Source organism: Bubalus bubalis, chromosome 7 (genome assembly GCF_019923935.1).
Source record: "Bubalus bubalis isolate 160015118507 breed Murrah chromosome 7, NDDB_SH_1, whole genome shotgun sequence".
Lineage (NCBI taxonomy): Eukaryota > Metazoa > Chordata > Mammalia > Artiodactyla > Bovidae > Bubalus > Bubalus bubalis.
This window is the reverse complement of record NC_059163.1, coordinates 33,361,375-33,378,956: the sequence shown is the minus strand read 5'-3', so window position 1 is coordinate 33,378,956 and position 17,582 is coordinate 33,361,375. Positions and strand designations below refer to the sequence as shown.

General features: G+C 41.1%; 1 protein-coding gene and 1 pseudogene across 1 annotated transcript in view; one reads left to right on the top strand and one right to left on the bottom strand.

The window, feature by feature from the left end:
• Positions 1-17,582, bottom strand: part of LOC102406367 (transmembrane protease serine 11E) — a 60,103-nt gene that overhangs the window by 19,394 nt on the left and 23,127 nt on the right. Inside the window, exons 3-5 of the mRNA XM_006078731.4 lie at positions 16,007-16,128; positions 13,304-13,371; positions 567-730 (exon numbers count right to left, since the gene is read on the bottom strand). Of these exons, the coding sequence (XP_006078793.1) occupies positions 567-730; positions 13,304-13,371; positions 16,007-16,128 (354 nt within the window). The remainder of the gene's footprint in view (positions 1-566; positions 731-13,303; positions 13,372-16,006; positions 16,129-17,582) is intronic.
• Positions 2,305-7,315, top strand: LOC102406899 (annotated as a pseudogene).

The window sequence follows — 17,582 nt, the reverse complement described above, 5'->3', positions numbered from 1 at the left end:
GAAAGTGAAGTTGCTCAGTCATGTCCGACTCTTAGGGTCCCCATGGACTGCAGCCCACCAGGCTCCTCCGTTTATTGAATTTTCCAGGCAAGAGTACTGGAGTGGGTTGCCATTGCCTTCTCTGAGAGAAGAAGCTAATAAGGTTTATTAATGACATTTGAATGAAAATGTCATTCAAATGACATTTGATGGCACGAATCTTTCACAAAATCTAAAAATCAGTAGCATATAAGCCATCACACTCAGAACATAAAAAGTAAGCAACAGGAAGAGGAATAAATACACAGAGCCACTTTTTCCATTCATTGGATTCTATAGCTAAAGTGTAAGGCCCAATATAGAAAAAGAATCCAGGCTCATGAGTTAATGACAGACTTGCAGAGGAGATGTAAGTTTAAGGTAGTATTAAAATTTTAACAACTTCATTTGGATCAATTTAGTCCCAAAGAAGTATTTTCTTGGTGGCAAGACCCCATAATGAAAAACATCCAAAAACTTTTAAAGATTAGTGCCCAAAACCAAAGTTATTCTATGTAAGAGAATTGAATTAGAAGAGATAAACTTACTTTTAATTTCAACTGATTCAGGATCTAATTTAGGGGGTCCTACAGCATCTTGCAGATTTTCATGTAGAACATGTTGTATTATTTTATTGATAGTTTCAGGGTCCTTAGTAGAAGGAAATCTAAAAATCAGCAGCATATGAGCCAACACTCCATGTTCCTCTTGACTGTGGACCAAAAAAAGAAAAAAAGAGAAAAATACAGTTTTAAAAGGTTAAGTTCCAAATAAGATTTATGGCAATATCATACTCTATATTTTCTTTATAACTCATTTGAAACACAAACACACAAAATGAATCTATAAATTCAATTTTAAAAGATCTAATGTGTTTTATTCTATATTTCTGATGCTGGGAAAGATGGAGGGCAGGAGGAGAAAGGCGTGACAGAGGGTGAGATGGTTGGATGGCATCACGACTCAGCAGACATGAGTCTGAGCAAACTCTAGGAGACAGTGAAGGACAGGAAGCCTGGCGTGCTACAGTCCACGGAGTCACAAAGAGTCAGATATGACTTAGGGACTGAACAACAACAACAACAATATTCCTATTGTTTGCCACATTCAAAACTCCCATCTCAGACTTTCAGCTAGTAGCCTATGATCTTCCTTACCACCACAGGATCTAGTTAAACACTGGAGTTATTAACATCAAAAGACAATTTTCTTATCAACCATTCAAAATTATCAAATAAAATGTATGGTAAATAAGAAACTAACTCTGGCTTTGGCTTTCAGGATTAATTAAATCCAGTGATTTCTCCCAAGTAATCTTCAGGCTCTTCTAAACAACTCTTAACCCTAAAGACATTAGAAAGCTTGACAAAGTCTTGACTTCATGTGATTTTATTTCCACAATAGAGTGTTAATGAGCCTTGGCATTATTTGAATGAATTACTACTTTGGAATCACCCTTGACTACTCTTTCTCATTCTCAGTCTATACTCTACCCCTTCTTTCACAATCACAACCAGTTCCCTTTCAGCCTGGGTACAATAGGCTTTCACTGTGCTGGGCATCTGAGGAGGGTGAGTCCAAGTGCATGGGCACTTTAAGAGCCATCTCCCAGATAGATACAATTTTGTAGATCTCAACATTTGACTCCTGTTCATTTTCAGAGTTAGATGTTTTGAAGGCTTGTCTCAAGGTACAGGTCCTAAAAGCTGAGGTTCCTGATTTGGGGTTGAAACTTATCACTCATCAGGGAGAATCTCTGGGTTTGAGATTTTTTTTCCTGGTGTGGCAGAATAGGATTTATTGAAAGATTGTGTCCCAGCCTCTCCAACCCGCTTCAGTGTGACTTTCTTCTCATTTGCTCAATGTGCAGTAATTACTCAGTAAACATTTGTTTGTTTGTTTTTTTTTTTTTTTTCTTTAAGAGAAAATTGTTTCTTCTGTGTCTGTAGATTCAGTGAGTCCATGGGAGGAGGTGAATTTTTTTCTTCCTGCTTCACCATCTTGAACCAGAACCCCAAAGAATCTTACTCCTCACCTATATGCTGCATCAACTTCTGTGCTCCCAAACTGTAGGTAGGAATACCAACTAGAATTCATTTTTGCAAGGCGGTTTATCTGTTATAAATTTGATTATCTATCCTCTCTGATGCAGCATGTCTACTCTTAGAAGTTTAATCTTCAAAATACACTCTTCTGGTGCAAAGAGATATGTATACATACAGCATCTTAACTTAATCTTTAAATCAAAAAAATATTGTAACAACCCAAGTGCCCATCAAAAGGGCAATGGCTAAATCAATTTTGACATACACTTGTAGTGAAAAACTATATAGCCAGCTAAATCAATATGCAGTCATTGGGAAAATATTAAAAGTAAATTACTAACAAGATGTGTTGGGTGGCCGTGTGCAGGCCAAAGAGTCCTTCCTCCTACTGGGGCTCTTGGTGTCACTGTGACCAGCGAGCTGGACATCTTCATGGGGAACATGACCCTTATCAACGAGGATGTGTATCACCTCTGGCTGGATGGTGATTTGGTGAGCGGCGCGGTGGCCCTGAGGGTGTGCTTGCTGGGGAATCCTGAAGCAGTCCTGTGCCACAGCAGCAATGCTCCAGAGCGACACCAGGGACCACTACGGTAATTTCCATGTGCTTGAGCACCTGCTCCACGCACCACCAAAACTACGGCACCAGCTCATCTTCCAGATCCCGCCCTCTCGACAGGCACTGTTCATCTAGAGGGACTCTGCCTCTAACCGGGCCTTCATGCTGGAGGCGCTGGGAAAGAATCTGTCCAAGGGCACCAAGAAAGACCTGGATGACACAGGCACCAAAACTGGCATCAGCCTCAAGAGCTACTGGAGACAGTCTGACAACTTTAAGCGAGTCTTCAAGGTGGTAGAGGAAATGAAGGGCTCCCTGGTCCACAACTGGGAGGAGCTATCCCACACCCCCACGCCTGAGGCCAGGGGCGGAGGCCGGGAGGAGCAACCCACGTCCAAGGAGCTGTGGCTGCACGGGTGCAGGAGGGCCTAGAGGAGCTATCCCACGTTGAAGGTCAGGAAGGGCGGTGGTTAGGAGATACCCCTCGTCCAAGGTAAGGAGCAACGGCTGTGCTTTGCTTGAGCAGCCGTGAAGAGATACCCCACGCCCAAGGTAAGAGAAACCCAAGTAAGATGGTAGGTGTTGCAAGAGGGCATCAGAGGGGAGACACACTGAAACCATACTCACAGAAAATGAATCAATCTAATCACACTAGGACCACAGCCTTGTCTAACTCAATGAAACTAAGCCATGCCCGTGGGGCAACCCAGGACGGGCGGGTCATGGAGGAGAGATCTGACAGAATGTGGTCCACTGGAGAAGGGAATGGCAAACCACTTCAATATTCTTGCCTTGAGACCCCATCAACAGTATGAAAAGGCAAAATGATAGGATGCTGAAAGAGGAACTCCCCAGGTCAGTAGGTGCCCAATATGCTACTGGAGATCAGTGGAGAAATAACTCCAGAAAGAATGAAGGGATGGAGCCAAAGCAAAAACAATACCCAGCTGTGGATGCGACTGGTGATAGAAGCAAGGTCTGATGCTTTAAGGAGCAATATTGCATAGGAACCTGGAATGTCAGGTCCATGAATCAAGGCAAATTGGAAGTGGTCAAACAAGAGATGGCAAGAGTGAATGTCAACATTCTAGGAATCAGTGAACTAAAATGGACTAGAATGGGTGCATTTAACTTAGATGACCATTATATCTACTACTGCAGGCAGGAATCCCTCAGAAGAAATGGAGTAGCCATCATGGTCAACCAAAGAGTCCAAAATGCAGTACTTGGATACAATCTCAAAAATGACAGAACGATCTCTGTTCGTTTCCAAGGCAAACCATTCAATATCACAGTAATCCAAGTCTATGCCCCAACCAGTAATGCTGAAGAAGCTGAAGTTGAACAGTTCTAGGAAGACTACAAGACCTTTTAGAACTAACACCCAAAAAAGATGTCCTTTTCATTATAGGGGACTGGAATGCAAAAGTAGAAAGTCAAGAAACACCTGGAGTAACAGGCAAATTTGGCCTTGGAATATGGAATGAAGCAGGGCAAAGACTAATAGAGTTTTGCCAAGAAAATGCACTGGTCATAGCAAACACCCTCTTCCAACAACACAAGAGATGACTCTATACATGGACATCACCAGATGGTCAACACTGAAATCAGATTGATTATATTCTTTGCAGCCAAAGATGGAGAAGCTCTAAACAGTCAACAAAAACAAGACTAGGAGATGACTGTGGCTCAGATCATGAATTCATTATTACCAAATTCAGAACTTAAATTGAAAAAAGTAGGGAAAACCACCAGACCATTCAGTGATGATCTAAATCAAATCCCTTATGATTATACAGTGGAAGTGAGAAATAGATTTAAGGGCCTAGATCTGATAGATAGAGTGCCTGATGAACTATGGAATGAGGTTTGTGACATTGTACAGGAGACAGGGATCAAGACCATCCCCATGGAAAAGAAATGCAAAAAAGCAAAATGGCTGTCTGGGGAGGCCTTACAAATAGCTGTGAAAAGAAGAGAAGTGAAAAGCAAAGGAGAAAAGGAAAGATATAAGCATCTGAAATCAGAGTTCCAAAGAATAGCAAGAAGAGATAAGAAAGCCTTCTTCAGTTATCAATGCAAAGAAATAGAGGAAAACAACAGAATGGGAAAGACTAGAGATCTCTTCAAGAAAATTAGAGATACCAAGGGAACATTTCATGCAAAGGTGGGCTCGATAAAGGACAGAAATGGTATGGACCTAACAGAAGCAGAAGATATCAAGAAGAGGTGGCAAGAATACACAGAAGAACTGTACAAAAAAGAGCTTCATGACCCAGATAATCACGATGGTGTGATCACTGACCTAGAGCCAGACATCCTGGAATGTGAAGTCAAGTGGGCCTTAGAAAGCATCACTACGAACAAAGCTAGTGGAGGTGATGGAATTCCAGTTGAGCTATTTCAAATCGTGAAAGATGGTGTTGTGAAACTGCTGCACTCAATATGCCAGCAAATTTGGAAAATTCAGCAGTGGCCACAGGACTGGAAAAGGTCAGTTTTCATTCCAATCCCAAAGAAAGGCAATGCCAAAGAATGCTCAAACTACTGCACAATTGCACTCATCTCACATGCTAGTAAAGTAATGCTCAAAATTCTCCAAGCCAGACTTCAGCAATATGTGAACCGTGAACTTCCTGATGTTCAAGCTGGTTTTAAAAAATGCAGAGGAACCAGAGATCAAATTGCCAACATCTGCTGGATCATGGAAAAAGCAAGAGAGTTCCAGAAAAAACATCTATTTCTGCTTTATTGACTATGCCAAAGCCTTTGACTGTGTGGATCATAATAAACTGTGGAAAATTCTTCAAGAGATGGAAATACCAGACCACCTGACCTGCCTCTTGAGAAATCTGTATGCAGGTCAGGAAGCAACAGTTAGAACTGGACATGGAAGAACAGACTGGTTCCAAATAGGAAAAGGAGTACGTCAAGGCTGTATATTGCCACCCTGCTTGTTTAACTTACATGCAGAGTACATCATGAGAAATGCTGGACTGGAAGAAGCACAAACTGGAAACAAGATTGCCGGGAGAAATATCAATAACCTCAGATATGCAGATGACACCACCCTTATGGCAGAAAGTGAAGAGGAACTAAAAAGCCTCTTGATGAGAGTGAAAGAGGAGAATGAAAAAGTTGGCTTAAAGCTCAACATTCAGAAAACGAAGATCATGGCATCTGGTCCCATCACTTCATGGGAAATAGATGGGGAAACAGTGGAAACAGTGTCAGACTTTATTTTTCTGAGCTCCAAAGTCACTGCAGATGGTGACTGCAGCCATGAAATTAAAAGACACTTACTCCTTAGAAGGAAAGTTATGACCAACCTAGATAACATATTCAAAAGCAGAGACATTACTTTGCCAACAAAGGTCCGTTTAGCCAATGCTATGGTTTTTCCTGTGGTCATGTATGGATGTGAGAGTTGGACTGTGAAGAAGGCTGAGTGCTGAAGAATTGATGCTTTTGAACTGTGGTGTTGGAGAAGACCCTTGAGAGTCCCTTGGACTGCAAGGAGATCCAACCCATCCATTCTAAAGGAGATCAGCCCTGGGATTTCTTTGGAAGGAATGATGCTAAAGCTGAAACTCCAGTACTTTGGCTACCTCATGCGAAGAGTTGACTCATTGGAAAAGACTCTGATGCTGGGAGGGACTGGGGGCAGGAGGAGAAGGGGATGGCAGAGGATGAGATGGCTGGATGGTATCACTGACTGGATGGACGTGAGTCTCAGTGAACTCCAGGAGTTGGTGATGGACAGGGAGGCCTGGTGTGCTGCAATTCATGGGGTCTCAAAGAGTCGGACACGACTGAGCGACTGAACTGGACTGAACTGAACTGGTCGACAACACACAGCAGCACTTCCTCCTGTTCAAGTGACTGGCCAGGGACTATGCAGCCATTGTCTTCTTTGCCAACAATCACTTTAAGACAGGGAAGGAAAAAACTGCAGTCTCTGAGCTTTTGGGATTTTGCCTTCTGTGCTGAGTTCATGTTCCCAAACTGGACCCTCGGGGTTGTGGACTCCTGGGTAGATGACATGGATGTGGACTTAGAGGAGGAGAGTCTCCAGGACTTGAAGGAGATCAAACTGCCCTCTGGGGAAAGCTCTGTGTCTTTTCAAAGATGGAAGCCAGGTCCTGGGGGATGGTGAATGTGGCCTCCAAGCTGACCCACAGTAAGGATGTCAGAGACCTGTTTGTGGACCTTATGGAGAAGTCCATGGAACCCTGTGGCCCAGACCACTGGCCATTGAATGATTAATCAGTATTGGGCATTGGTCCACTCCCTGGATGACTCTTGGCACCAGGCCCTCTGGGAGGGCTACATGGACACCCTCCCACCCTCCTTGGCTGCTTCCTGTGTCTCTATCATGACTGAGGCCACCGCCACACACTGACAATAAAGTTGCCATGACTTTGGAAAAAAAAAAAGATGTGTTATTTCTGAGCATGAAACTATTAAAGAGGGGACTTTTGCTTTCTGTTTTTTGTAATCTTGTGTTTTTTGAATTTTACACAATTTTGTATTGCTTTTGTAATCTGGAAAAATAGAGCTTTAAAGGGATCATTGTTATATATCTCATCCCCCTTTTCACTACCATAGCAGCCCTATACATCCATTACTTTCTCTTTTCTTCTTTCCCATAAAATACTCCTCTACTGGCTGGCTGAGAGAGACAAAAACAACACCTCCCTCTACCCTAGCTATGTGATTTACCTCACACCTTTATATCACAGAAAACCTTCCTGAATGGGTAAATTACTTTCTACCTCACATTTACTTCATTGCAGTCTACTTCCTCCCCTTCTGTTCAACTGAGTCATTTCTCTACTTGAACACTACTGACTTCCTCATTGACACTTCCCATGGATTCTTTGTAGTCATATTACTCAGTCGCTCAGGAATCTTGTCAATGCTGACCACTCCCTCACTAAAACTTTCTGTTATTAGCTTCAGTGGTGCCTCTCTCGATTCTTTGTTTTGCCTGCTCCTTCCCTGTCTATTTCCTAGTTTGCTATTTTTCTTCTATTTCCTTAAATATGTCATTCCTCAAGTTTTCTTCAAGATCCTTTTTTTCTTGCATTATCCCTTTTCTTAGAAATTCTGTTGACACCCACACTTCCTAATACTCTGAGTTGATGTTAAGCAAATTTATGTCTTCAACTCAGTTTCCATTTCCTCCCTTATGTCAGACTCATATTTTGGGCTCATAGGATCACTTAGTATCTCAAATCAATATCTCTAAGACTGACTTTATCTTTCCAACAAACTTGCACATCTTCATATTATGATAACAGAAGAAAGAATAACAAATAGAAAGATTTCTGGGATGAAGGGGTAAACAAATTAGAAAGTGATTCAGAAGATATAATTGATTGTTGTTTTACAGTTGCTCCATCATGTTTGACTCTTTGCAACCCCATGGACTGCATCACACCTGGCTTCCCTGTCCTTCATCATCTCCCAGAGTTTGCTCAAACTTATGTCCATTGAGTTGGTGATGATATTTAACCATCTTGTTCTCTGTCATCCCCTTCTCTTCCTGCCTTTGATCTTTCCCAGCATCAGAGTCTTTTCCAGTGAGTCAGCTCTGCATCAGGTGGCCAAAGTATTGGAGCTTCAGCTTCAGCATCAGTCTTTCCAATGAATAATCAGGGTTTATTTCCTTTAGGATTGACTGGTTGATCTCCTTGCTGCCCAAAGGGAATCTCAAGATTCTTCTCTACCGCTACAGTTCAAAGGCATCAATTCTTCAGCAGTCAACCTTTTTTATTGTCCAGTTCTCACATCCATACATGAATACTGGAAAAACCATAACATTGACTATATGGACCTTTGTAGGCATAGTAATGACCCTGCTTTTTAATACACTGTCTAGGTTTGTCTTTGCTTTAGTTGCAAGAGCAATAGTTCTTCTCCAGTAGCATATTGGACACCTACTGACCTGAGAGCTTCATCTTTCACTGTCATGTATTTTTGCCTTTTCATACCATTCATGGGGTTCTCAAGGCAAGAATGCTGAAGTGGTTTGCCATTCCCTTCTCCAGTAGGCCACATTTTATCAGAACTCTCCACCATGACCCATCCATCTTGGGTGGCCCTACATGTCATGACTCATGGTTTCATTGAGTTAGGCAAGGTTGTGATCCATGATTCAGGTCTTCATTCTGTCTTCCCTCTGATGGATAAGATGCTTGTGCAAGTTTCTTGATGGGAGAGACTGGCTGTGGAGAAAACTGGGTCTTGTTCTGGTGGGCAAGGCTATGCTCACTAAGTCTTTAATCCAATTTTCTGCTGATGGTTGAGGCTGTGTAATGGCAGAAGTGAAAGAAGCCTACACCTTGGAAGAAAAGCTATGACAAACTTGCTGCTGCTGCTGCTGCTAAGTCGCTTCAGTCATGTCCGACTCTGTGCGACCCCATAGACGGCAGGCCACCAGGCCCCGCCGTCCCTGGGATTCTCCAGGCAAGAACACTGGAGTGGGTTGCCATTTCCTCCTCCAATGCATGAACGTGAAAAGTGAAAGTGAAGTCGCTCAGTCGTGTCCGACTCTCAGTGACCCCATGGACTGCAGCCTACCAGGCTCCTCTGTCCATGGGATTTTCCAAGCAAGAGTACTGGTGTGGGGTCCCATTGCCTTCTCCCATGACAAACTTAGACAGCATATTAAAAAGCAAAGATATTTCCTTGCCGACAAAAGTCTGTAAGGTCAAAGCTATGGTTTTCCTAGTAGTCATGTATGGATATGAGAATTGGACAATAAAGAATGCTGAGCATCAAATAATTGATGCTTTTGAACTGTGGTGTTGGAAAAGACTTTTGAGAGTCCCTTGGACTGCAAGGAGATCAAACCAGTCAATCCTAAAGGAAATCAGTCCTGAATATTCATTAGAAGGACCAATTCTGAAGCTGAAGGTCCAATCCTTTGGTCACCTGACCCAAAGAGCTGATTCATTGGAAAAGACCCTGATGCTGGGAAAGATTGAAGGTAGGACGAGAAGTGGACAACAGAAGATGAGATGGTTGGATGGCATCACTGACTCGATGAACATGAATTTGAGCAAGCTCCAGGAGTGGGTGAAGGACAGGGAAGCCTGGTGTGCTGCAGTCTATGTGGTCACAAAGAGTTGAACACAACTGAGTGACTCAACTGAACTGTACTGAATGGCAATAATGGTGACCTCCTTCAAAATGACTTATGCCAGCATGCCAGGCCTCCCCGAACTGTTGTAGTCAGTTCCCCTGACCCCATGACAGGCCACTGTTGACCCACACCTTCCCTGGAGACTCCCAAGCACACACAGGCAAGTCTGACTTATTCTCTTATGATGTCACTGCTCCTTTCTCCAGGATCCTGGTGCACACAAGGTTTTATTTGTGTTCTCCAAGAGTCTCTGTTTCCCCAGTCCTGTAGAATTGGTAGAACTTAGTTATTCATGAAGTTCAAGGGGCCCAGGAAAGGGAGGAGCAAGGGTGACTTCCAGGTTTCTTATTAGCATAATTAGGTTTTTCTTGAGTTTGAGAATTTTCTGTGAAACACCCACATGGAAGTGTGCATGGGCAAACATATATTTCTAGAACCAGGACAAAAATTTAGACTGGAAATAGAAACTTGGATTTCCATAGCCAAGGAAACCATGGTGTGAGTGAATGAAATCCCCTTGAGAGAATGAAAATTTGATAACTGGAGAAGCAGATAAAGATCCAAGAAAAAGGAATATTTTGAACATCAAAGAGTATGGGATTTTCAAGAGAAAGTGGGCAACTAAGTAACAGGCTGATGAGCAACTTGGAGCTTTTGTCATTGAAACACTGTTGGAAATAGCAGCTATTTTATTCTGGAAATTACAAATAATTCGTATGAAGATAATACTTTAAGATCCTCATACAGTATTTTGTTTTTAATGTTATGTCTTGGATTCTATTTATTGATGGTTGATGAAATTGAAGAAAGTGGAGAAAACCACTAGACCATTCAGGTATAACCTAAATCAAATCCCTTGTGACTATACAGAGGAAGTGAGCAACAGATTTAAGGGACTAGATCTGATAGAGTGCTTGATGAACTGTGGACAGAAGTTCCTGATATTGTACAGGAGACATGAATCAAGACCACCCTCAAGAAAAAAAATGCAAAAAGCACAATGGCTGTCTGAGGAGGCCTTACAAATAGCTGTGAAAAGAAGGGAAGTGAAAAGGAAAGAGAAAAGGAAAGATATACCCATTTGAATGCAGAGTTCCAAAGAATAGCAAGGAGAGATAAGAAATACTTCCTCAGTGATCAATGCAAAGAAATAGAGGAAAACAATAGAATGGGAAAGACTAGAGATCTCTTCAAGAAAATTAGAGATACCAAGGGAATGTTTCATGCAAAGATGGGCTCAATAAAGGACAGAAATGGTAGGGACCTAACAGAAGCAGAAGATATTAAGAAGAGGTGGCAAGAATATACAGAAGAACTGTACAAAAAAGATCTTCATGACCCAGATAATCATGATGGTGTGATCACTCACCTAGAGCCAGACATCCTGGAATGTGAAGTCAAGTGGCCCTTAGGAACCATAACTATGAACAAAGTTAGTGGAGGTGATGGAATTCCAGTTGAGCTATTTCAAATCCTGAAAGATGATGCTGTGAAAATGCTGCACTCAATATGCCAGCAAATTTGGAAAACTCAGCAGTGGCCACAGGACTGGAAAAGGTCAGTTTTCATTCCAATCCCAAAGAAAGGCAATTCCAAAGAATGCTCAAACTACCGCACAGTTGCACTCATCTCACATGCTAGTAAAGTGATGCTTAAAATTCTCCAAGCCAGGCTTCAGCAATATGTGAAATGTGAACTTCCTGATGTTCAAGTTGGTTTTAGAAAATGCAGAGGAACCAGAGTTCAAATTGCCAACATCTGCTGGATCATGGAAAAAGCAAGAGAGTTCCAGAAAAAACATCTATTTCTGCTTTATTGACTATGCCAAAGCCTTTGACTGTGTGGATCATAATAAACTGTGGAAAATTCTTCAAGAGATGGGAATACCAGACCACCTGACCTGCCTCTTGAGAAATCTGTATGCAGGTCAGGAAGCAACAGTTAGAACTGGACATGGAACAACAGACTGGTTCCAAATAGGAAAAGGAGTACCTCAAGGCTATATATTGCCACCCTGCTTATTTGACTTATATGCAGAGTACATCATGAGAAATGCTGGGCTAGAAGAAGCACAAGCTGGAATCAAGATTGCCGGGAGAAATATCAATAACCTCAGATATGCAGATGACACCACCCTTTAGGGCAGAAAGTGAAGAAGAACTAAAGAGCCTCTTGATGAAAGTGAAAGAGGAGAGTGAAAAAGTTGGCTTAAAGCTGAACATTGAGAAAACTAAGATCATGGCATCCAGTCCCATCACTTCATGGCAAATGGATGGGGAAACAGTGGAAACGGTGTCAGACTTTATTTTTCTGGGCTCCAAAGTCACTGCAGATGGTGACTGCAGCCATGAAATTAAAAGACACTTACTCCTTGGAAGGAAAGTTATGACCAACCTAGATAACATATTCAAAAGCAGAGACATTACTTTGCCAACAAAGGTCCGTTTAGCCAATGCTATGGTTTTTCCTGTGGTCATGTATGGATGTGAGAGTTGGACTGTGAAGAAGGCTGAGTGCTGAAGAATTGATGCTTTTGAACTGTGGTGTTGGAGAAGACTCTTGAGAGTCCCTTGGACTGCAAGGAGATCCAACCCGTCCATTCTAAAGGAGATCAGCCCTGGGATTTCTTTGGAAGGAATGATGCTAAAGCTGAAACTCCAATACTTTGGCCACCTGATGGGAAGAGATGACTCATTTGAAAAGACCCTGATGCTGGGAAAGATTGAGGGCAGGAGGAGAAAGGGAAGACAGAGGATGAGATGGTTGGATGGCATCACTGACTCAATGGACATGGGTTTGGGTGGACTCGGGAGTTGGTGATGGACAGGGAGGCCTGGTGTGCTGCGGTTCCTGGGGTCACAAGGAATCGGACACGACTGAGTGACTGAACTGAACTGAACTGATGAACAGATCTGAGATCTTAAATATTTATATCAAAAAAAAAGATGAATAAAATGAAAAGAAAGAAATATGGTAGGAAGGAGTACCAAGAAGAGAAAATAAAAAAACTCCTCTACTACACTATTTTACATAGGACACTTATTTGTTATTAAACCAAGAGATGCGGCTTAGGTCCCTATTTGTTCTAACTAGTTTCCTAAAATCAAACAAGTCAAAAAACCCAAGTCTATAATATAGCCACCGATAACACTTAGAATCTGCCTGCAGTGTAGGAGACCTGGGTTTGATCCCTGGTTTGGGAAGATCCCCTGGAGACAGAAAAGATTACCCACTCCAGTATTCTCGCCTGGAGAATTCCATGAATTACACAGTCCATGGCATTGCAAAGAGTCAGACATGACTGAGAGCCTTTCACTTTCATTTTTCCCTCAAAATCATCTTGCAAATTCTTTCTTTTGGATTTAAAGAATGAGTAAGACACATTGTAACCCACGACTTAACACAGAACAGATACAAAATTAATCTGTTAAGTTATATCACATATGAACAATTCAAACTATTTTTTACTGACCAGATTAACAGCTTTAGTTTCAAATTATAATCAGAAGTCAGTATTTTAGATCTACATACCTGAACTTGATAATGTGAGACTTGACAAATTTTCCCCTCAATGAAGATTTATGAAATGCATTTTTTACCTGTTTCAAAAATATTCAAAATATGTCAGCAAGGATAATTTTCTAAAATTCTGCAAACTGATTCAAAGCTTAAAACATTTTTAAAAACAAAACACACTGACAGACATTTCACAATTGCTGAACTTGAAGAGTCTCTTTTTGTACTCTGTTCAGTGATTTCAACTGAACTCTGACTTAAGAATTATATGAGTTGACAAAGTAATGTCTCTGCTTTTTAATATGCTATCTAGGTTGGTTATAACTTTCCTCCCAAGGAGAATCATAGGAGGGGGGCTAGGAGTGATGTCTGCTGTGCTATACTCGGAAAGAGATAAAAGAGAGTAAACAGACTGGGTTTTGAAAAGCAAGAGAAGTATTCACTCTATGAGAGAGAGGCTTTTACTGTAGGTAGACAAAGGAAATGAAAAAAAACTGTGGCAGGTGGTAGGTCATAAATTCAATCCATGGCCACACCATCCTGAACACACTGGGTCTCATCTGATCTCAGAAGCAGAGTTAGGCTTGGTTAGTACTTGGAAGAGATAATGAATGTGAGAATGAATGCATAATGGTGTCACATGATTCTCAAACCTAGTGAAAAATATTACCAAATATCCCGTCATAATCTACACCCAATTCAGCACTCAAGATGCTCTTAGGAAGGCTCAGATGAACTGGGATACATAGCCGATGGTGTGTGTGTGTTAGTTGCTCAGTTGTGTCCGACTCTTTGCAACGCCATGGACTATAGCCCACCAGGCTCCTCTGTCCATGGGATTTTCCAGACAAGAATACTGGAGTGGGTTGCCATTTCCTTCTCCAGGGGATTTTCCCAACCCAGAGATCAAACCTGGGTATCCTGTTTTGGCAGGCAGATTCTTTACCACTGAGCCACCTGGGAACCAAACACAGATACTACGGGCTGGTGACTAATTGACAAACAATGAGCCTTTTTATTCTTTCTTACATTTTGTTTCACTTCTGACTTTGTTCCCAAGGACAGTTACTTCAATTATGAATAAATCAGCACAATTCAATTGAGCCCTCTAATGACAGCATTCATTTGGAAATAAATTTAAAGGTTTTTTTTTTTTAATCAAATAACTTCAAAATTACTTGTTTTGAAGAGTACTAGAGTCCTATTTATATTCCTTTATGTTTAAGTCAGTCTGAATCTTCTACAAAATTTAGTGACTGGCACAGAAAACAAGAAAAACAGTTGCATTTTTTCTTAATATATTTACTTCCATTTCCTTTCCTTTACTATATATTACATTTATATTACATTATTTTTATATATAATACTATATATTACATTATACTTTACTATATATTACATTTCCTTTCCTTTACTATACACTACATTTCCTTTCGTTTACTATATATTACATATTTTATATATATATCCTTAAAATATGTATGTATGTATATATATATATACATACATATCTTTAAACAGATATATCGCTTTAAAAAGAGTTTATTTGATATTTCCCTGATTTGGTGTTTACAAATACAAATTCAACCAGGATTTCATCTCCTTAGCAAAGTATCCAAATCCTTAGGCTTCTAATTTACCAGACAGTTTCCAGGTGGACCGCTGCCATTCTGTTCTCTCTCAGGATATTGGAAAACAGTTTGGGAATTTTCTAGTCTAGTGGCTTAATTTTCACATAAGGGAATTTTTCCAGAATGGCAAAGAGATGTGCCAAATGACACATCATTGACTAGTAGATGGTCCTAGAAGTAGGTGTCCCAGCTCCTAGTTTAGGGTGATTTTCATCACGTCATTTCACTAATAACCTCACAGACTAACAGGAAACTTCCAAATTATTCTCTAAGTAGTCTGACAATGATAAGTCTTCACCCAGGCTCTTGCTCTTTTGGCCTATACTGCTAAGTTTTCCCAAGTGGTGCTAGTGGTAAAGAATCTGTCTGCCAATGCAGGAGATGTAAGAGACGTGGGTTCGATCTCTGGGTTGGGAAGATGCCCTGGAGGAGGTCACAGCAACCCACTCCTGTATTCTTGCCTGGAGAATCCCACAGACAAAGGGACCTGGTAGGCTATGTTCCGCAAGGATCACTAAGAGTCAGACATGACTGAATCGATTTAGCATGCATGCCTAGTTTTCCACTGTTTATAATATTTCATTTATTCCTCAGGATACATGTTGATGACCTAAGGATAAAGATGAATATCCAAGGATTTCCTATAGATTTATGTACTAAAAACTTGTCCACGGTTGGATACTTTTTAGTACTAAAATACTACTCAAGTATGTGTCTGAATAGCTTCAATCTTGTGTCTTCTGCTAAAGGTCTCTTCTTGAGGAAATCAATGACACAACAACCATATTTTGGGTCACCCTCACATTCTCAGAATTTCTGGGCTCTGCTAATCAATAGTGTATCACTAGCTAAAGGGTAAGTAAGAAGGACAAATAGAAAAGACTAAAGGTCACTAGGTTTAGTCCTATAAGGAATATTCCTCCAAGTCATGTATTGTCAATTTTGTTTTATATCTCTCAGGTAGGGTCTCTCCCCATTTTGCAAAGATATACAAGCTCAGATGAATGGATGTTTGAGAAGCTAGGATACTAAAAATTTTTGGTAGAAAGTGATAGCAAATGTCCTAGAAATGGGGGGAAATGCTTACCATTGATTCAATTTTCTGGCTCATTTCTGTGAAATTTTTAGAAGCCTCTTTTCCAAACTCATCATATACTTTGTTACTTGTAAATGACAATGTGCTGTAGTAATTGTAGGTCTTCTTTTGATCTATAAGGAAAGAGGCAAAAATGTATCATACTTTTTCTCAGATGTGTGTAAAGCATCAGGCATTTCCTTGTTTGGTAGTTGCTAGACAGACTGAGACAGGAAAAAATGTCCCACCCAGATTATCTCCATCATCCTGCTCTGAGCTTCATGGTTATCTCAAAAATAAAAGACAACAACATTCATCATTATAAGATTTAGAGTGTAAAATCATTATAAGATTTAGAGTGTAAAATCCATACGAAATGCTTGGTGTTCCTGTATGCTAATTAGTTACATGGATATTTCTGAATAAACCACAAAAAGCAGCTAGTCAGGCCATCTGAGCTTCTGAATAGATTCAGAAGCTTCCCAACAGCAAACACATCTTTATATTTTAAAAGTAGATTTCTTCCAATTCCTTAAACTACCCATCAATTCTGGCTGCAAGGACTCTAGAATAAGAAAATTTATGCTTTTGAACTGTGGTGTTGGAGAAGACTCTTGAGAGTCCCTTGGACTGCAAGGAGATCCAACCAGTCCATTCTAAAGGAGATCAGCCCTGGGATTTCTTTGGAAGGAATGATGCTAAAGCTGAAACTCCAGTATTTTGGCCACCTCATGTGAAGAGTTGACTCATTGGAAAAGACTCTGATGCTGGGAGGGATTGGGGGCAAGGGGAGAAGGGGACGACAGAGGATGAGATGGCTGGATGGCATCACTGACTCGATGCACGTGAGTCTCAGTGAACTCCAGGAGTTGGTGATGGACAGGGAGGCCTGGCATGTTGCAATTCATGGGGTCACAAAGAGTCGGACATGACTGAGTGACTGAACTGAATGCCAGGAGTTCAGTGTATAGACTTTTGAGGAGCTAAAGTTGCCACCTTGGTAACCCTCCAGGGACACTACATAGTCTCACCTGGTTCCCTTGGCTCTCCATTTATTTTCTCCCTCCAGCCAGAGGCATTGGCTTTTTTGTTTCTTTAGCCAGTGTCTCCACTTTCTGCATCCAGTTCAAGCAGCCCAAGTTTTTGGTCTGCTGAGAATTAATGCAGCATAGTTTTTCTTCTACTCTCTTTTACATGAAGCAAGCACAGAGCTAAGAAGATTCTTTCAATGAGATATAATGCTGACTATGTTTTGTGTGAGAGATTGTGCCAAGCATTAGGAATACAATGGTGACCAAGACTGTTGTGTACGGTTATAATAGGAAAATGGAGTGTGCCTCATTCAACCTGAGTTTCTCTCTTGCTTCTCATTCTTTATCTCACTTAAACACCAGAGGGAAAGGAAATTAACATTAGACACCTCTATCCCTAGCATATTCACATATCTCACTCAGTTTAAAATTACCCTTATAAGAAAGCAATGTTATCCGCATCTAACAGTAAGGACTGTAGTCTCAGAAATGTAAATGCATTTGTCCAACCTCAACATAAGGTTGCCAGAAAAGATTAAATTGGGTTTCAACCCAAC